At 34.7% G+C, this 18,638-nt stretch overlaps 1 protein-coding gene across 1 annotated transcript; it reads right to left on the minus strand.

The window, feature by feature from the left end:
• Positions 1-4,282: 4,282 nt before the first annotated feature.
• LOC114385325 (ATPase family AAA domain-containing protein 1-like) lies at positions 4,283-17,634 on the minus strand. Its single transcript, XM_028345356.1, has 5 exons — positions 17,240-17,634; positions 15,037-15,337; positions 5,626-5,784; positions 5,172-5,467; positions 4,283-4,730 (listed from the first exon to the last, which is right to left on the minus strand). The coding sequence occupies exons 1-5, from the start codon at positions 17,435-17,437 to the stop codon at positions 4,512-4,514; spliced, it is 1,173 nt and encodes a 390-aa protein (XP_028201157.1). The 5' UTR covers positions 17,438-17,634; the 3' UTR covers positions 4,283-4,511.
• Between the last annotated feature and the right edge of the window lie 1,004 nt (positions 17,635-18,638).

The raw sequence follows: 18,638 nt of genomic DNA on the forward strand, positions 1-18,638 counted from the left end.
TGTATCATATAAAGATAATCATTTGTGCTAATGTAGCAGCAAGGAATAAATGGAGAAAGGGGAAGATACACCCATTCTCAGATATTTTTTTTAATATGTACAGAACTGGCTTTTTCATGTTTTCCTTCTTTTTTTATCAAATGGAAAGATTGTGTTAAATTATTTTTTGCTAGTTATTTTCTTCCTTCCTTCTAGTGTGAAGAGAAATGTCCCAAAATCCAAAGCTATCCAATTTGAGTCAATGACAACAAGATTAAACAGTATAAGTTCTTTTTACAGTGGTCAGATAATTAACAAAAACCCATAATACCATTAAGGAAACCACAAACTTGAAGAGAATATACTTACAATAAAAATAAAAACTCTTGTACAATTTCCCTGGTAAGTGATTGAGCCAGCCACAAAATAAAGGGGATAGCGGCAAACCAAGTTAAAATGAAACTAAAAGGCTTTGGAATCTGTATTGAACTATTCACGACATTACCTACTTACACATACATAACATGGTCGCACGCTGTCACAAGGGCTACAGATGCTGAGATAGAGTCGTGAACACGAACCTTAGATGGAGAAGAAGAGAGCGCAAGGAAAATAGGGCTCGGGTTCAAATATTTTTAAATATAGATTCAACATCGGTTTTCAATACAAAACCGATGTTAACCAACCGATGTTAACTCATCAAATGTTAACATCGATTTTAAAGAAAATTGATGTTAACGAACTTACGTTAACATCAGTTTTTAGAAAATCAATATTAACGAACTTGCATACGAGCTTACGTTAACATTGGTTTTCTTCAAAACCGATGTCAACTAATGCACATTATTTACAATTATGTCACCGCATTTATGTTAACATCGATTTTACCAAAAACCGATGTTAACCTGACGATGTTAAATCTACATTTTCTAGTAGTGGAAGTTGATATGAATAATGAAAATGAAGATGAAGTCGGTGTGAATGAAGAAGAACATGTTGATTATTCTGATGCATTTAATACTTCTCAGATAATAGTGTGATTTATTGTTATTAAATTAATAAAATGAATGTCCCTTTGAAGACAACTTATGTGGCTTGCATTGTTGGTGTTTGCTACCCAAGATGATGTTTTGGAGTGGGCTCGATCAGTCGCTTATGAAATTGAATTTTTCGCAGCAATTATGAGGTCAGACACAAATACTGGTATGAGAGGAAGGACTTCATTTGTGTTAATTGATTGTGAAAAGAGTGGTTAGTACAGGTCTAGGAAGAAAGATTTTGTTAGAAGAGATACTGACAATAGGAAATGTGGGTGTCCCTTTAAGCTTCATGGGAAACCAGTGGTTAGAGGCCAAAGTTGGATGGTGAAGTTAATGTGTGGGAGTCACAATCATAAATTGGTGAAGTCATTAGTTGAACATCAATGACTACAACATGATCAGCATAGGCAGTTAGCATTGATGTGTCACACGGCTCGCTTGGAAAATCTTGGGCATCATCAAGAGCTTCTTCAGCATGTTGGAATAGCTCTTTAGCTGCATCATCCACTTAAGGAGCATCCTCTGCAATAGCGGTAGCTTCCAGTTGCCTACGAGCGGATGTTGTGAGCTTTCGCCGCCGGGAGCATCATCTGAATCACGATTATCTTCTCTCCCTAGGGCTCTTCCTATAACTTTGCTTAGGGCATGACCTAAACCTCTAATTCTAACCATAATCTACAAATTTGCACATACATACAAATTTATGTTGAAATTCAAACAATACTTAAATCAATTATAATACAATCATTCGTAAATAAAACAATTATATATATATATATATATATATATATTCAAATTTTCTTTGGAATTATTTTTATGTAGTGAATTAACATCTTTATTACAAAGCAACTTAAAAAACACTAATTAATTACTTACATAAAAGAAAAATATATAATAATTATAAATATTTATAATTAAAAATAAAACATAAGCTTTTTAAAAAAACACAAATGAAAACGGTATTAAAACAACAAACAATACGTATTTAAAAAAATTAAAATTAATATATTTACAATTAAAGAAAATTACTATTTAACTAGATAATTCATAGTAATTTTTTATTATAAAATAAACAATAACTATTTACAAACAAAAAATAAAATAATATATTTATATTTCATAAAAAAAATATTTAAAATTAACAAAATGAATATATTTAGAATTAAAAGAAATAACTATTTAAAAACATAATTGAAAATATTTATTTTTGTAATATATAATAACTATTTAAAAACAAATAAGAAAATAATATATTTATATTTCATAAAAAACTATTTAAAAACAAAAACAAAATGAATATATTTAGAATTAAAAGAAATAATTATTTAAAAACATAATTTGTAATAAACAATTTTTTATTTATATAATATACAATAACTATTTACAAACAAATAAGAAAATAATATATTTATATTTCAGAAAAAAAAACCTATTTAAAAACAAAAACAAAATTATACTTTTTTATAAAAATAAAAATTTACTATTAAAAAATAAATGTAATTCATCTTTTAATAATTTAAAAAATAAAATATGGATTATATAATTCGTATGAGTGATATTGAAACATATAATACACACCCATTAACGAAAGCCCATAAAAGCTTACCTTGACGACAGAAACCACACAGCGGTGGTGGACAATTCCTCAAATCCAGCAATGAAAGTATCGAATAGCGACAGGGCAGCACAAATGGAGCACCAACAAAGAAAGAAGAAGTGCTTCGAGGAAGGAAGAAGAAAAACAGTAAGAATGACATACAAACTGTACAAGGAGAAAATATTTTTAAAATTTAAGTAAAAAAACATTTTTATCACTTATTTAAATTGATGGGTGCACCTAACTTTCCTTAAAAATTTCATAATAAAACGGGTTCGATGGCAGTAGGGGTTGAATTTTTTAGACCAATGATAACCGTACCTGACAAATACTATTAAAATATTGAAAGTAAGAGAGAGAAATATGTTGTTAGAGTTGATAGATAATTGCGTAGACATTTGCAGAAATTACGTGCTCTTTTGGTGTTAGTGACTCTTTTATTCATTTTAATCAAATATAAAATGGTGAAGCTTGGTTTGGCTCTATCAATTTTTTATTAGCTCAGTTACGCAAGACCAGCGTGTGCTTTGCACTTTTGCTCATTCCTTATTTTCCATTTAAAGAATGTTTCTCTCCTACCGCTTGTCCTCGTGGTGGTATTTGAGTTCGGTGATGAAGGCGTCAAAAGCTACGACACGGTGGCAAAATGGCGGTTGTCGGAGTGAATCAAAGTTTAAAATTGACTTGTTGGTATCTTCTACCCATTTAAATCCAACCGTCGAAACCCGTAACCTACTAATAATCCGAAATCTTGCTTATCCAAAGAAGCAATCGGTCGAATTTGGTTAAGAAAAACAATGATCAGATTTCACATTTCACGAGTGAGCCATTTTTAGCACGAATCCGCCCGTACCCGCCCAATCAACACCACTACTACTACTAAAGTGTATATATATATATATATATTCTGAAATAATCATTCCATAATAAAAAATAATTATTTTCAAAAAATTATTTTAGAATGAGATTTTTTTTATTATAAAATAATTATTTTGAAAGTGTATATATATTCTGAAATAGTTTCATTCCATATTCCAGAGTAATTTTTTCAGAACTCTTCCTATTCCAAAAACAATTGTTCCAAAATACATGTATATTTCCGAAATAGTTATTTCCGAGTAATAATTTTCTTATTCCAAAATAGTCACGCGAGAAGTTTCAAACAAAAGCTTCAAATCAACGATTTACTTTTTAGGGACATTTTTTGTCCATTCAACTTCCCTTGGTGGTACAGGATTCAAATGTATAACACTTATATGTTGATAAAAAAATAAAATCCAATTCTCACGTTTTTTTTTTATGTAGATATTGTACTTAGCCGTCCCTTCTATGGATAACCTATCAAAGAAACTAACAAATATTAGTTAGGTAACTTTTGTCTAAAAATATATCATTTTAATAAGAAAAAAAACCTTTTAAATAGATTATTTTTTAAGAAATTATATTTTACAAAATTATTTTACATCTCATTCATCAGAATTAACATAATACATACTTTTATAATATATAAAAATATATATTATTTTATTATCTTATTGTTGATTTTGACAATTTAATAAATAATCAAAGTGATCAATAAAATCAGATAGTATATATATATATATATATATATATATATATATATATATATATATATATATATATATTTGGATCAACAAAACAGTAATCAACAAAATTTTTCTTAAAAGGAATATTAAATGCTGATCCACAAATGATCATATTGCATCAAAGAGTAAAAAAAAAAAAAACTCACCAACCTTAAAATATGATGCTTCATAACAAATGTTGTAGCATTAGTATACAAGTGTATAACTATGAGATCGGTGCCTTTACAAGACGGACTAAGCTAGACGACTGTAAAAGAATGGTCTAAAGAAACTATGAAAGATAGCATTTTAAAGATCTTTGGCATCTGGCTGGCGGTTAATCATGTGAGAAACCACAAACTTGAGTTCATTTATTGCAGCTTGAACCTGATAATCATCTTGTTCCCCCTGCCCTGACCATCTTAGAGCATCTGCACTCAATCCATTGTATTCAAATGCAGCAACGGTAGTCTTCCGGGAAGTGGCAAGGACCTTCTCCAAGTCTAACTGGGACAATGGTCTGGGAGCCTGAACCATGAAAAAGTAGTCATTGTCAGAAGCAGCCATCAATACAACTGTTCATTTTCATTTTACGGATAACACACTGCTATTGCCACTTCCATCCACCGGTTACTTAATTGCAAATTAGAAGTAAAGAAGAAAAGATATTTCTTCAAAACTAGAAATATAATAGTAATAGCTGACATCAATTGATATTTGCACAAATAAGCAATCTCATTGACCAGACACGCTAGTCCATGCATGCAAACATGACTCCAGGCTGAGGTTCATAGAATAGTTTAAAATAGATATACTCAACATTCAACATAGATTTATTCTTTAGTTAGAAAACTAGATATGAATATGCATTCCAGACATTTCAGCTCTAGATATCATAGTACCCAATGTTACAAAAATGAAAATGTTGAGGTAGGTAAAGGAGAAAGAAGATAACGATGAATCACTCACAGAAAAACTTCTCCCTTTCTTCTCTTCGTCCAGCAGTTCTCTAATTGGAAAATAGGCAGCTTTCTTGCAGAGGTCAAATAGATCCGAACCAGTGTAACCTTCACATAAGTAAGCTATATGGTCAAAGTCAATGTTTTCTTCAACCCTCTCACCCTTCAAGATAACCTTCAATATGTCAGCCCTCTCTCTTTGGTCTGGAATACCAATTTCAAATGCTTGAGGAAGACGTCGAAGTATTGCTTCATCAAGTTCTGAAGGACGATTAGTTGCAGCAAGGACCATAACTTGAGCATTCTCTACACACAGTAAATTATAAGTCATCACAATTAAAAACTTTTGACTAATAAGTACAGAGAATAATGCTAAACAGAGCTGCATCAATTCACGGTATCTTGCAGCATATTCTAAATAATTATGCCTCAGAAGAGAAGTATATAACACGTTTAAAACTTACGATCAGTAGTAAAGCCATCCCATAAAGCCATGAATTCAGTTTTCATGTTTAACAAAGCCTCATGATCTGTTGTACGACGCTGACCCAAAAAGCTGTCAACTTCATCAATGAATATGATGGCAGGCTGGAGCTTATGAGCTAGGCTAAATATGGCAGTCACTGCAAAAGAGCAGCAGCACATCAATGGTAATACAAATCAAAGACTTCACATAATAATTCAGATTGTGGCTGATAATGTCTCAATATGGCTCTCAGCGGTATTAATTATATGCCCAAAATAATACAACAACGTCCACCAAAGTTGTCAAACTCAGATCCTAAATAGACAACAGAGAATCCGGAAATAGTGAGATCATGACATAAGGCTCTACTTATACAGAAAACTATATTCATGAATGTGTGTGCGTAACCAATAACACAGATAAAGTATAATAACAATAAATCACAATTTATGATTATGCACAAACCTTATAACAAAAGTAAGGATTCCAAGTTTTAACCAACCAAAGAGAATAACAATACAACACTAAACCCCAGCAGGAAATAATGAGAACAAAATTGAAGGGACACAATTGAGAAGCAGCACCCACAACAAGGAAACTCAATGTCAAATTGTCTGAAAATTGATTTCCAACTTGTATTCTATCCCTATAAACAGATGCAGTACAGAAACAACAAATATGGGAACATTTTCCCATTTACAACAAATAAATCTGATTTTCTCTAAAGACAACATGGCAGAGGCTAAAGCAATCTCTTCTCCCGTGGTTGCCAGCAGCAAACTCTCCAAGGAAGTTTCAGATCCTTTACCAGATGATACTCTTTAAAGATCCAGTGTCAGTGCCTTACAATATGCCATCATAACTCCCGTGTTAGGATATAAGGAGAAGGGAAAGTTATTTAACATAGTTAGACCATTAATAAGTTAGTTACTACAGTTAGGATATTGATCAGTTAGTTAAGGGGTTAATTAGTTCGATAGAGGGGTTTATTAGATATAAATAGGGGAAGAAGGATAGGAGAGAGGGAGATCTTATCATTTGTAGATTGAGCATTAGCTCTTTGTGAAAGGAGAAATCCTCTATGAAGGGAAAACCTTCGAAGGAGAGTTTTCTCTCCTATTTTCTGTTTTTTTCTTACTAGTCAATAAATCCTTTCTTTTCTTTGTCATTTCAATTCTTGGTTCCTAACAATTGGTCCGATCTGCCAGATCCAAGTTGTACGATGGAGAGCAAAGTGAGCACTTTGGAGAAATTGGCCAGCGAGCAGGAAAGGTGATTACAGACCTAAAAACAGACATGGATCTCATAAAAGAAAGATTGCTGGACATGAGGCAAATCAAGGAATTACTTCTTGAATTCAAGAAAGGAAAGACGCCTTCGGATGGTGGGGAAAACTCGGTCAACAGAGACAAGAAGGCGGAAGAGAACAGTGACAATAATGGGTCTAGAGAGGACAGTGAGGAAGAGGAACCCAATTATCATTCTTACAAAATCAGCATTTCAGAGTTAAAGCATGGACGACTAAAAAGTTCAAAAAACATTCTTGAGGTTAAAAGGGAGGAAAGCATGGAGGAGGAGCAGCCCTCTAAAATCAAGATCAAGAAAACCATTGAGGGAATTAAAGAGGCCAAACAGATGCTACAATTGTTGATCGAGAAAAGGGGAATCAGTCTTGAGTTTGAAAAAGAGGACAAACAATCCATGTAGACAATATCAACTTTGCAGTTGGGTGTGTGGGTAACAAAGTCACCGCAAGACAGTGATTCAGTAAAAGCCCTTGAGTGTTTTGCCAATAAGAGAATTGGCGCCCATCGTGGGGAGGAGCTTGGTGTCGAAGACAAAGACTCAAAAACCATTGATGCCGAGGTAGTAGAGGAGATCAAGATGGAAGAGACTGAGAATTTGCAGCAGAAAATGCAGGAACAAGAAGGGGATTTCTCAATTATCATAAAAAAATTTCATTCTTGGGTAGTAAATGTCATAGAAGTTGAGGGTGATAATGGTTTCTTTATGAAACCCACAACCATGGAAATTGGGATTATATGGAAACTGATTGCGCCTACACCATCACTAGACCCTTCAGATGCAAGCTCACATACGATCCTTAATGGGTTGTCATCAGCAGAGCTACAACTTCTCAAGGAGAGGGATGGGTCTTCTTTGTTGACAAAGTTAAGGAATTTAGGCATGTCAGCTAAACTGCTAGACACCAACCCACTTGCAACAACTAGTAAATCATCGTCTGAGACTCTGAGATGCTAAGGGCAATAGAGTCACTACAGGAAAACAGGAACTACTTTGCAGCAGTTCACAATGAGAAGAGAAATCCAAAGCTAGAGCTACTCATTTGGAAAAGGCCAAAGAACTTTATACCAGAGTTCTGATTCAGCATTCTTCTAATTTATATGCTGCCAATGGTGCTGAGGTATTCTTAGTGGAAAAGGGCCATTTTTTGATGCATCTAAGGATATCTTTACAGAGGTTCAAGAAGCTGCCAGAGGTAGTGTTTTTGTCCAGATGCCTGATGTGAGGATAAATCTGGCACATGTTTGTTTTGCTCAAGGGAATTTTACTTTGGCCGTGAAAATATATCAAAACTGCTTGCGGAAATAACACAAACTCTCAATACTTCTATATTTAGCTCATACACATTATGAGGCTGAACAGTGGCTAGACTGTACACAAACTTCTATATTTAGCTCATACACATTATGAGGCTGAACAGTGACTAGACTGTACAAAAACTCTACGGAGAGCCATGCATTTGACACACTCGAACTATACTTTAAGGTTTGATGCAGGGGTTGCAATGCAAAAGTTTTAGCATCAACACTACAAAAGGCAAAGAGGACTGCAGACAAGGTGAGAGCAACTGTTGCTGAGTTGCAAAATATTGTTCGTGTATTTAGTCAGTTGTCTTCAGCTTCCAACTTACATATTCATGGGTTTGATGGGAAGAAAATTGACACTCATGTAGGATACTGCAACCACTTACTTTTGGCTGCTAAAGTTCATCTTCAAGCAGCTGAGTGTGAAGAGCAGCAAATAAGACAGAGACAAGAACTTGCTTGTTAGGTTGCATTGGCTGAGGAAGCCCAGTGAAAGGCTGAAGAGCAAAGGAAATTTCAGATGGAAAGGAGAAAACTTGAGGAAGTGTGTCATTTCAGTTTTCAAATTCCAACCTTGAGGACAAGGTTGATTTTTAGGATATAAGGAGAAGGGAACAAAGACTTCCATTTTATGTCTAAGGCTCTTGAAGCTCACTAGTATGTTCTGAAGTGCATTCTTTGCTACCTCAAGGAAACTCTTTCTTGGTGTCTTCACCTTCTGCTAGCATTTCCTCACTCTCCTATGTCTCATGACACTTACTGTGATGCTGACAGGGCCTCCAATGTTGGTGGTGGTCGCTCCACCTCTGGTGCATGTGTCTATCTTGGCACCCAATTTAATTTCCTGGTGGTAAAAAAAGTAGCTAGATGTCACCTACTCCAGTGCTGAGGCTGAAAACAAGAGCTTGGCTGATGCCACTGCTGAAATTATTTGAGTCCAAACTCTATTAACTGAGCCAGGTATCAATCATTTTGTTCCTTGCCTTTTCGTTGATAATATAAATAAATGAGTACAGTGGTTCTTGCTCACAATCCCATTTTGCATACCCACACAAAGCACATGGAGCTTGATCTGTTTTTTGTTTGTGAGAAGGTCTTAAGCAACTGACTTCATGTTCTTCATGTGCCAGCCACTGAGCAATGTGCTAACATCCTCACCAGGGCTCTCTCTCGGTCTCTCCCACTCACTTCACTGCTTTTAGATTCAAGCTGAGTAGGTGATCCCTTAGCATCACACACCTCTTGAGCTTGCATGGGTATTAGAGTATCACGTAAGAAAGCTTAGTTTCTAACTGTTGTTAGTTAGCTTTAGATCACCATCGTGTTGGGCCTAATAGTTAGGTCATTGGGGCCTTGTAATCAAGGCAGCTATAAATATCAGAACCCTCTAGTTTGTAACTAAAACTTCTTCAGTATTTTTTTCCCTATAATACCCCCTTAGCTAGATGATACTTAAGATGAGTGCTTCATTATGGTCTTCTAACTTTGGCTACAGTCTCCAGTTTTGTTTCTCCTTCCAAAAGCGAATAATAGCAGGAAGTGCTCTTCCATAGAGCACCTGAAATGGTGTAGTAGCAGTCAATGCATGAAAGGTTGTGCGGTACCATAATTCAGCCCATGTAGCCAAATAGACCAAGTCCTCAGTTGTTCAAATGCAAAACAACATTGATAAGTTTCCAATCAGTGGTTTACAACTTCAATTTGGCTATAAGTTTGGCGATGATATGAAAAAGACATCTTTAAAACTGTTTCCCATAGTCGAAATAATTTCTTCTTCTTAATGTAAGGAGGATAATTAGGCATTGTCTTTGTGTAAATACTTTTTTAGTAATTAGGGATATTAGTAACTCCTTTTACTTATAACTATATATGATATCACCCAGTTCATAATTCGGATACACAGTTTCTTCCTATGTTCTTCATCTTCTCTTTCTAAAGATAGTATCACAGCCTATGCCTTTTATGATGCTGACTGGGGTTCCGATGATGATCGCATATCCACATCTAGAATTAGTGTGTTGTTTCTTGCGTCAAATCTGATGTCCTGGTGGTCTAAGAAGCAGACTCTCTTTGCAAAGTCCAGTGTTGAGGTTGAGTACAGAAGCCTCGCCTCCACTGCATCAGAGGTCCAATCCTTGCTCAAAGAATTACAGGTTGCCAGCTCAACAACTACCATTTACTGTGACAACTGGCTTTGAAACACAATCCTGTGTTGCATTTTCATACAAAGAACATGGAGTTGGACGTCTTTGTCACGGGGAAAGTCGTAGCTCAGTCTCTCATTGTTCTTCATGTTCCAGGTCAGTACCAAATTGCAGATGTCCTTACCAAACCACTCTTGAAGCTCAGGTTCACTACTCTTAGAGACAAGCTCAAAGTTCTCAGTGTTCAACAATCACCCTGAGCTAGTAGGGGGAATTTGAGTATATTAATGTTAACTCCATTCTTTACACTGAGTCAGTTACAGCTATTACTAGGGCTGTTCAATTCAAACTGAACAGTGTTGAACTGTTCTGAACTGCAAATGCAGTTCCCCTGAACCGAGCTGAACTGTCAAGCAGTTCAGGCAAACTGAACCCAACTGTTTTAAAGGTGCATTGAACTCGATTGAACCAGTTCGAACTGAACTGTTATGAACTGTTCTGAACTGCTCCAAACTATTCTGACGTGCACCAAACTATTTTTAAGGGGCCTTTTTTGTAGAAATTACTTTTTTTTTTGCTTTCAATTAAAAAAATACCACATTGTTTTAGTTTGGCTTCTCATTTTTACATTGATTTGCGTTTGAATAAATAATTAATGAATTTTTATATGATTGTGATTTTTCAAATTGCTATGAACAAAATATTAAAGATAAGTTTGAGCATTTTTTAAATTATAGGTTTTTAAATTTATGATCAACATATTTGAAAATTGCTTATTGAGGCCACACGTGACACTATTTGCCTCTAAGTGTTGCATCTTATTTGGCCAACTAATTGTCATATTTAGGTTGATCTACATGTGGTTCATATATACTAAAAAGATGAAGAAACAAATGTGTGGCATTATTTCATTCTCCTGATTGGTGTGATTCTTGCTTTTCTTCGCGTAATGGGAGGGTAAGGTGGAATATTGTATGTTGGAGTGGAGCAGGAGTTACTAACATGAGTGGAGAGGGGTTTATTTTTCCAACTCTGATGAGTATCAGTTTGGGAGTGCACTGAATTGCTTTTTTTAGCAGTTCAGTTTTATGGTTCAGTTCAATTTTTATTTAAACAGTTCAGGTTTTTTCAATTAATTTTGATTCAGTTAACTATAGTTCAGTGCAGTTCAGTTTGTTTTGGCCACCCCTAGCTGTTACTATTAGAAGTTAGTTACCTTTCCGTTTCAATTAGTTAGAAATGATGTTATGACAGATATATATAGAGAGCTCCCTTGCATACTGTATTTTACTCAGATAATCAATTATACAGTTTTTTCACTTTTACATTTTCTGTCTGTCACACCATTCTAACATATCAGATGTTGAAACTACTATAAAGGACTTTATTTTCTTCAAAGAATTGGACACCTAAGAGAACACATTACACATTTGATAATAATCCAATCTATCTACCATATATTTTTCAAGCAAAGAAACTAAGCTGAAACTATTCTAATCAATTCTGAACACAATAGGAGAAGGCTGATGAGAATCATGAAACTGGCCTAATACAGGCTAAAGGCCCAAGTGGAGAAGGACGAAGGCCCAAGTGGAGAAGGACAAAGCCCCCGAGTGGAGAAGGATGAAGGCCCAAGTGGAGAAGGATGAAGGCCCAGAGGCAGAGACACTATTAAGACTATTAATTGTTGCTGAAGGCCCAAACTAATTTGAAGGCTCAAGTTAAATAAATTTTTAGTTATAATTTATTTTTATTCTAATTTTGGCCCAAACTGTTTAGAAGGCCCATGTCTATTTTTATCTTTTTGTTCAGCTACACTATAAGTATTGGTTTTTGTTTTGAATAAAAAAAAACTTTTGGCATTTTGATAAAATTTGATGAGAGTTTCTCTCTGGGTTCCTTGTTGAACCAATCTCAGACTTATCAAGGTAATCCTTGTGGCGTCTGTCCAGACTTATCTTCCTTCACCGGAAGTGGCGTCTACCCTGACTTATCTTCCTTAACCGGAAGTGGCGTCTACCCAGACTTATCTTCCTTCACTGGAAGTGGCGTCTACCATGACTTATCTTCCTTCACTGGAAGTGGCGTCATCCAAACCTTCGTAGCCTGTATCAAACGATCCGCTCCTACTCAGGTTCGCATCATCTGGTATCAGAGCTTCGGCTCTTGATACAGGTTCTATCTTATCCTATTATTTTTCTTTGTAATTTGTCCTGGTTCGTGTTTTGTCCTTGTTCTGTTATTTGTTTTTCTTGTTTGCGTCTTGTTGCGTTCTTGTTTGTGTCTTTGTTTCGTTCTTGTTCTTGTCACGTTTGTGTTCTTGTTGTTGTTCTTGTTTCTAGTGTCTTTCAGACTTTGTGTCATAAAAAAAAATTGTTTGGGTTCTGTTTCAAGTAAAAAAAAAAAAGTTGCAGAAATTTTGAAAAAAAAAAAAGAGAAGAAAAGAAGAGAAAAAAGAGAAAGTGGGTGTTTGATCTTTGAACACGAAATTGAGGCAGTTAGAGGCTTTTTTTTTGGCAGAAAATCGTGTACCAAATCCCCTTATCTAGATTCTCCTCTGAATTCTGAGCGTTTTGATATATAGTGGGCCTCAAACGGACAACCGTAGCAAAAGTTATGAGCATTTGAAGTTTACTTGTCATATCTGTTATCTTATCTGTTATCCTATCTGTTATCTTATTTGTTATCATATCTGTTATCCAAATTAAATCTAATTTGTTATCCAAATCTGATCTATTATCCAAATCAAATCAAATCAAATTTTTTATCCAAATCAGATTTGTTATCCAAATCTAATCTGTTATCCAAATCAAATCCAATTTGCTATCCAAATCAAGTCCAAGTTGTTATCCCAAATCAAATTTGTTACTCTGATAATTATATTGTCTTTCCTTTTATTTTATATTACCTTGTGTGTCTAATTCGATCCATCCAGGAACTTAAGAGGGAGTGAGTGGTAAAAGGCAAGAGTGAAAACATCACACAAAAGCCTATATTGAGAGCATCAAACACGAGTGAACTACCATTAAAGAGAGAAACACGTGAGTAGAGTGTGGTGAGGTCCTGAATTTTTTTTAATTTACTGCAAAATTCTTTGTTCCTTAATCATGGCAAGAGCTGGTGACAATGGTGGTGTATATCATCAACTGGACGAATCTCAACGCTTATTTCTGGACGCGTGGACTACACAAATGCAACATTTGTTGAACCGTAACAAAGAAAAGCCCTACAGACGAATAGCCAAATCTTCCTCGTTTACTCTTAAACCTCTATCCCCTAGAGAAGTGTGTGATGACCAAATCAGAATGAGAGAAAAGAGAGAACAAGAGAAAGAAAATAGTGAGGCACCACAAAGGAATATGAAAAAGAAGAGTGATACACCAGAGGAAAAGAGTGATACACATAAGAGAGAGAGAGTGATACACATGAGAGAAAATTTAATTATTTTGCAGAGGCGAGTGAAGTGAGGAAAGTGTTACCTGCTCATGAACCACTCAATCTACAGTATTGCAAAGACAGTAAAATTTCTACTGATAATTCTAATGAGTTTACTATTTCTATTTCTCCTAGTGTTCAACCATTATTGCAGGAATTTAAAAATGTCTTTCCTAAGGAGATTCCTCATGGACTACCACCTTCAAGAGGCATAGAACATCAAGTTGATCTTCTCCCCGGAGCTTCATTGCCTAACAGGCCAACTTACAAAAGCAATCCCCAAGAGACTCAATGTAAGGATGCATATGCCAAAGTTGAGTATGTGAAAAGATTGTATGACCAAGTGAAGGTGCAAATTGCAAAGAAGAATGAAAACTATGCCAAGCAAGCCAACAAGAAAAGGAAGGAAGTGGTACTTGAACCCGGTGATGATCCTGGACATTTGAGGACAAATGTTTTCCAAGAAGGAGGGAATGATGAGAATCATGAAACTGGCCTAATACAGGCTAAAGGCCCAAGTGGAGAAGGACGAAGGCCCAAGTGGAGAAGGACAAAGCCCCCGAGTGGAGAAGGATGAAGGCCCAGAGGCAGAGACACTATTAAGACTATTAATTGTTGCTGAAGGCCCAAACTAATTTGAAGGCTCAAGTTAAATAAATTTTTAGTTATAATTTATTTTTATTCTAATTTTGGCCCAAACTGTTTAGAAGGCCCATGTCTATTTTTATCTTTTTGTTCAGCTACACTATAAGTATTGGTTTTTGTTTTGAATAAAAAAAAACTTTTGGCATTTTGATAAAATTTGGTGAGAGTTTCTCTCTGGGTTCCTTGTTGAACCAATCTCAGACTTATCAAGGTAATCCTTGTGGCGTCTGTCCAGACTTATCTTCCTTCATCGGAAGTGGCGTCTACCCTGACTTATCTTCCTTAACCGGAAGTGGCGTCTACCCAGACTTATCTTCCTTCACTGGAAGTGGCGTCTACCATGACTTATCTTCCTTCACTGGAAGTGGCGTCATCCAAACCTTCGTAGCCTGTATCAAACGATCCGCTCCTACTCAGGTTCGCATCAAAGGCCCAAATTGTGTTTCATCTCATATTAAGCAAACTTGAAAAGAAATCATGTCCAGCAAAGTCAATAGTCTGAATGACAAGGTTTTATACAGAAGGAAAAATAATCATTGGGTATTGAATGGAAGGTAAAAAACATTGTGTACACACCGAGTTTCTGGGCATCTCCAAACCACTTGCTCATCAGGTTTGATATCCTGACATTAATGAAAACTGCTCCAGACTCCTTAGCAATAGCTTTGGCAAGCATGGTCTTCCCTGTGCCAGGTGGTCCATACAAGAGGACACCCTTTTGTGGCCCAAGAAGCTTACCATGAGAAAACAAGTCAGGTCTTTTTAAAGGCAGAATAACAAGCTCAAACAGAGCTAGCTTAATAGTTTCCAGTCCCCCAATAGAGTTAAACTCCACATCAATGTTGTCAGGATTGATAACATCGCATGCTATGACATCCTGTACAAGATAAAGGGCACAAACTTAAAATAATATTAATCGTAGTCCCTACTTTTAACAGAAAACAAGAAAATAGCTCTTTTGAAATAAAATAATGCAATAAATCCCCAAAGGTATGTAAGGAAGTAAAGGAACTAGTATTTTTTTTTCTTTAATTTATGTATTTTAATATAATTCTGTTTTCAAACCAATTCCTTCTTACACACAGAAATTGGTCAACAATAGTAAAAGACTAGTTCCAGAAAACTTTTCAGAAAAGTAGCTCATGAAACTAGAAATCCAACTTGGAATTGCAAATGCTGATAATAGAAGTGATAAGATAATATCAGAACCACCAGTTATATTTTAAGTCAAAACTACAGCTTAGCAACATAAGAGCACATTATTCCGTTCCAATTATTGTTATCAAAATTATGTTCTGACTTGTAGAATCATCAGCTTTTAAATATGTTCGGAAGGCATCTTCAATGCAAATCCAAGCTTAGAACATGATTTCTGATCTCCAGGCAGTGGTTTAACAAAAATAGAACCACCTATCCAATACATTACACATACATTATCAACTCTCATGCAACAAGACCTTTCCCACCCATGCACCTATTAGGCATTCAATGGGAAATTGTTTCACAAACCACATAGTACAGCTACAGAATCGTGGAACTGAGATAAAGATTGCATAACTAATCTGTAGAGAATATGAAAAAAAAAACTAGTATCAGTTGTATGATACATAAAAGTAACCGATTGGCACATCCAACAAGACTGAAGCCGGTAACAACAAATTCAAATATGTCCCAATACAGATGACAGGATTCTTCATTACCCCAATTATATTTATGCCTTAAATACCTTAGCGAAATAATGGCACGGGCTGCAAATTGCCAAGCAATGGAATCAAATAACACACCAATCCCAGTGCATAATAAATAAAGAATCAATTAAAACAGAATTAATTAGTTGCATAAACGTGAATAACCTAGCCCATGCTTTCTCACAAACATTCGTTGAATTGATTTTGCTATCTATTGCCCTTTGGCAATGATAAAGAAACTAATTTGACAAATAATGTCACGTTTAGATAAACTTCTTCTCCATAAACACTAAGAAAAATAAAATGAAATAAATTTTTCCATAAGGTAAAATTAGTCCATGCATAAGTTAAAAAATCAGCATTTAGAGAAGCTAATATGAGAGAACTTTTACAAAAATAGCTTATGCATAAGCATAAGTATAAGCTAATTTTAGCTAATGAAATGAGATTATTTTTATTTCCTCTCTTCCTAATTACTTACTAAATAAGCCAGTTGGCATAATAACTAATTCCTAATTACTTCTTAACTAATTTCTAGCCGCTATCACTTTATAGGAAGAAGTTTATCAAGCAGTAATGCATATTCTTGTCTATGATACATGTGTAAAATGATTAAAAATTAAGCAAAAAAAGAGTATAATTAAAAAAAATTATATAATAATTTACAGTTAAAGTATTGAATGATAAGAAAGATGGGGATATTATTGGGAGGGAACTATGAAGCACAGACTCTACCACGGACACCGGCCACGACACCCACGATTAATGTCTAAAATATAGAACATGGCGACACTGCATACACCTACAAAGAGACTCTAATCAAATAAAATGAGTAACATATAACAAAATATTTAAATTGATGGTATATTAATCAATCTTTTATGTTTTTTAGTATATGAACTGTGTAAACGTATATGCTTAAGTATGAAACCAACAAAAAATTATTTTTAAATTGAAAACCTAATAAAAAGTGCCTAGCAAGTGTGAAACAAGTTTCCGTGTGTCTGTGTCAGAAACATGTCCAACACAGCAACATTTTAAACAAGGAAAGTGTCGGTGCTTCACAGGGAGGGAGAGAAAGGGTACTTTACCTCATAAGGGTTTGTCTGAACTAGAGGACGACCGAGGCGCTTGGCAATCTCTTTTTTGTGCTGAAAGGCCTTTTTCGAAGCCTCGCGATTCGGGTCGAGCTGTCGGAGGCCCACGAACAAGACCAAGCAGCTCAGTGCTGCGCTTGCTGCATACAGAACCAACTCTTGCACCAACTTCGACTCTGCTAAACGACCCATATCTTATCTTATGTTTCTTTGACTAATACGTATTAGTAAAGAACCGTTCACACTCGGGCCTTTTTATTCTTTGTTCTTCTCTGAGCAACACACGAATGGAGGAGGGAAAGCATGCGGATTAGAGTTAGACGATGAATAGATGATTCTCGAATTTTAGCCGACTTGCGAGCTTCAGGAGAACCTGTCCGGAATTTGGTTATATTAATCGACAAAAATAAAAATAAACGAAACAGTTAGTACTTAGTAGATTAGTTATTATTTAATTACCCATTTATATCTTTTTCTAAATTTATCATTTTTAATCTATATAGTTAATAAGCGGATTTTTTAATCTTTAAAATTTATATTTTAATTTTCAGAAGGTCTTTATTATTAAAATTCTTTAACTAACGGAATTAAAAAAAATTAACGACAGAATCTTTCAAGAATTAAAATGTAAATTTCAGGAATTAAAAAAGTCACTTATTAAACTTGATAGGAGTCATAATTGCCCCTCAAGTTTGAACCTATTAGGGTTCTTATTATCACTCTAATAAGCCAAATCAGTTTCTGCTTATTAAGTCCATATTAGTTTTCTATTGGCAGACTAATGAGATCACTAAATTAGATCACTTATGTTGGGTCCATCTAAATATAAATAACTAATATAAATGATAATATAATATGTGGCCCATATTTTTTAATTAGGACATAAAAAAATACTAACAATCTCCCACTTGAACTTCATATTAACCTTAAACATTTATACCACAAAATTCTTTAACCACACAACTGTATGTTATTTATAGTAGAAATTCTTTAAATTAATACTCGATAAATTAATAAACTCTCTAAAATAATAAATTTGTCCGGTCCCGACTTGGGCCAACGTAAAAAATTGAAAAACTTGATAAAATAATAAGATAATAATTTTTCGTGAGATCCCTTTATAATTTTCGGTCCCAAGAAAATCATAAATTAATAATTCATAGAAACTGAAAAAAATATATTACACTCTATTGAAATATGATTCAATAGTTGTTTGTTTTCCTTTAAAGTTCAAGTCTATTTGAAGCTCATCTCTAACTTTTCTTATTGCATCCAATAGCTCAGGTGTTATATTTTTGTATTGTATCCTAAAGTTGTGAAGAGTGTTTGTGAAGAGTGTTCGACGCCATAAGTGCTTCCTTTTGCGTAACAGGCTCCAAAGACACCGTATCAT

Source organism: Glycine soja, chromosome 14 (assembly GCF_004193775.1).
Source record: "Glycine soja cultivar W05 chromosome 14, ASM419377v2, whole genome shotgun sequence".
In the NCBI taxonomy this organism is placed as follows: Eukaryota; Viridiplantae; Streptophyta; class Magnoliopsida; order Fabales; family Fabaceae; genus Glycine; species Glycine soja.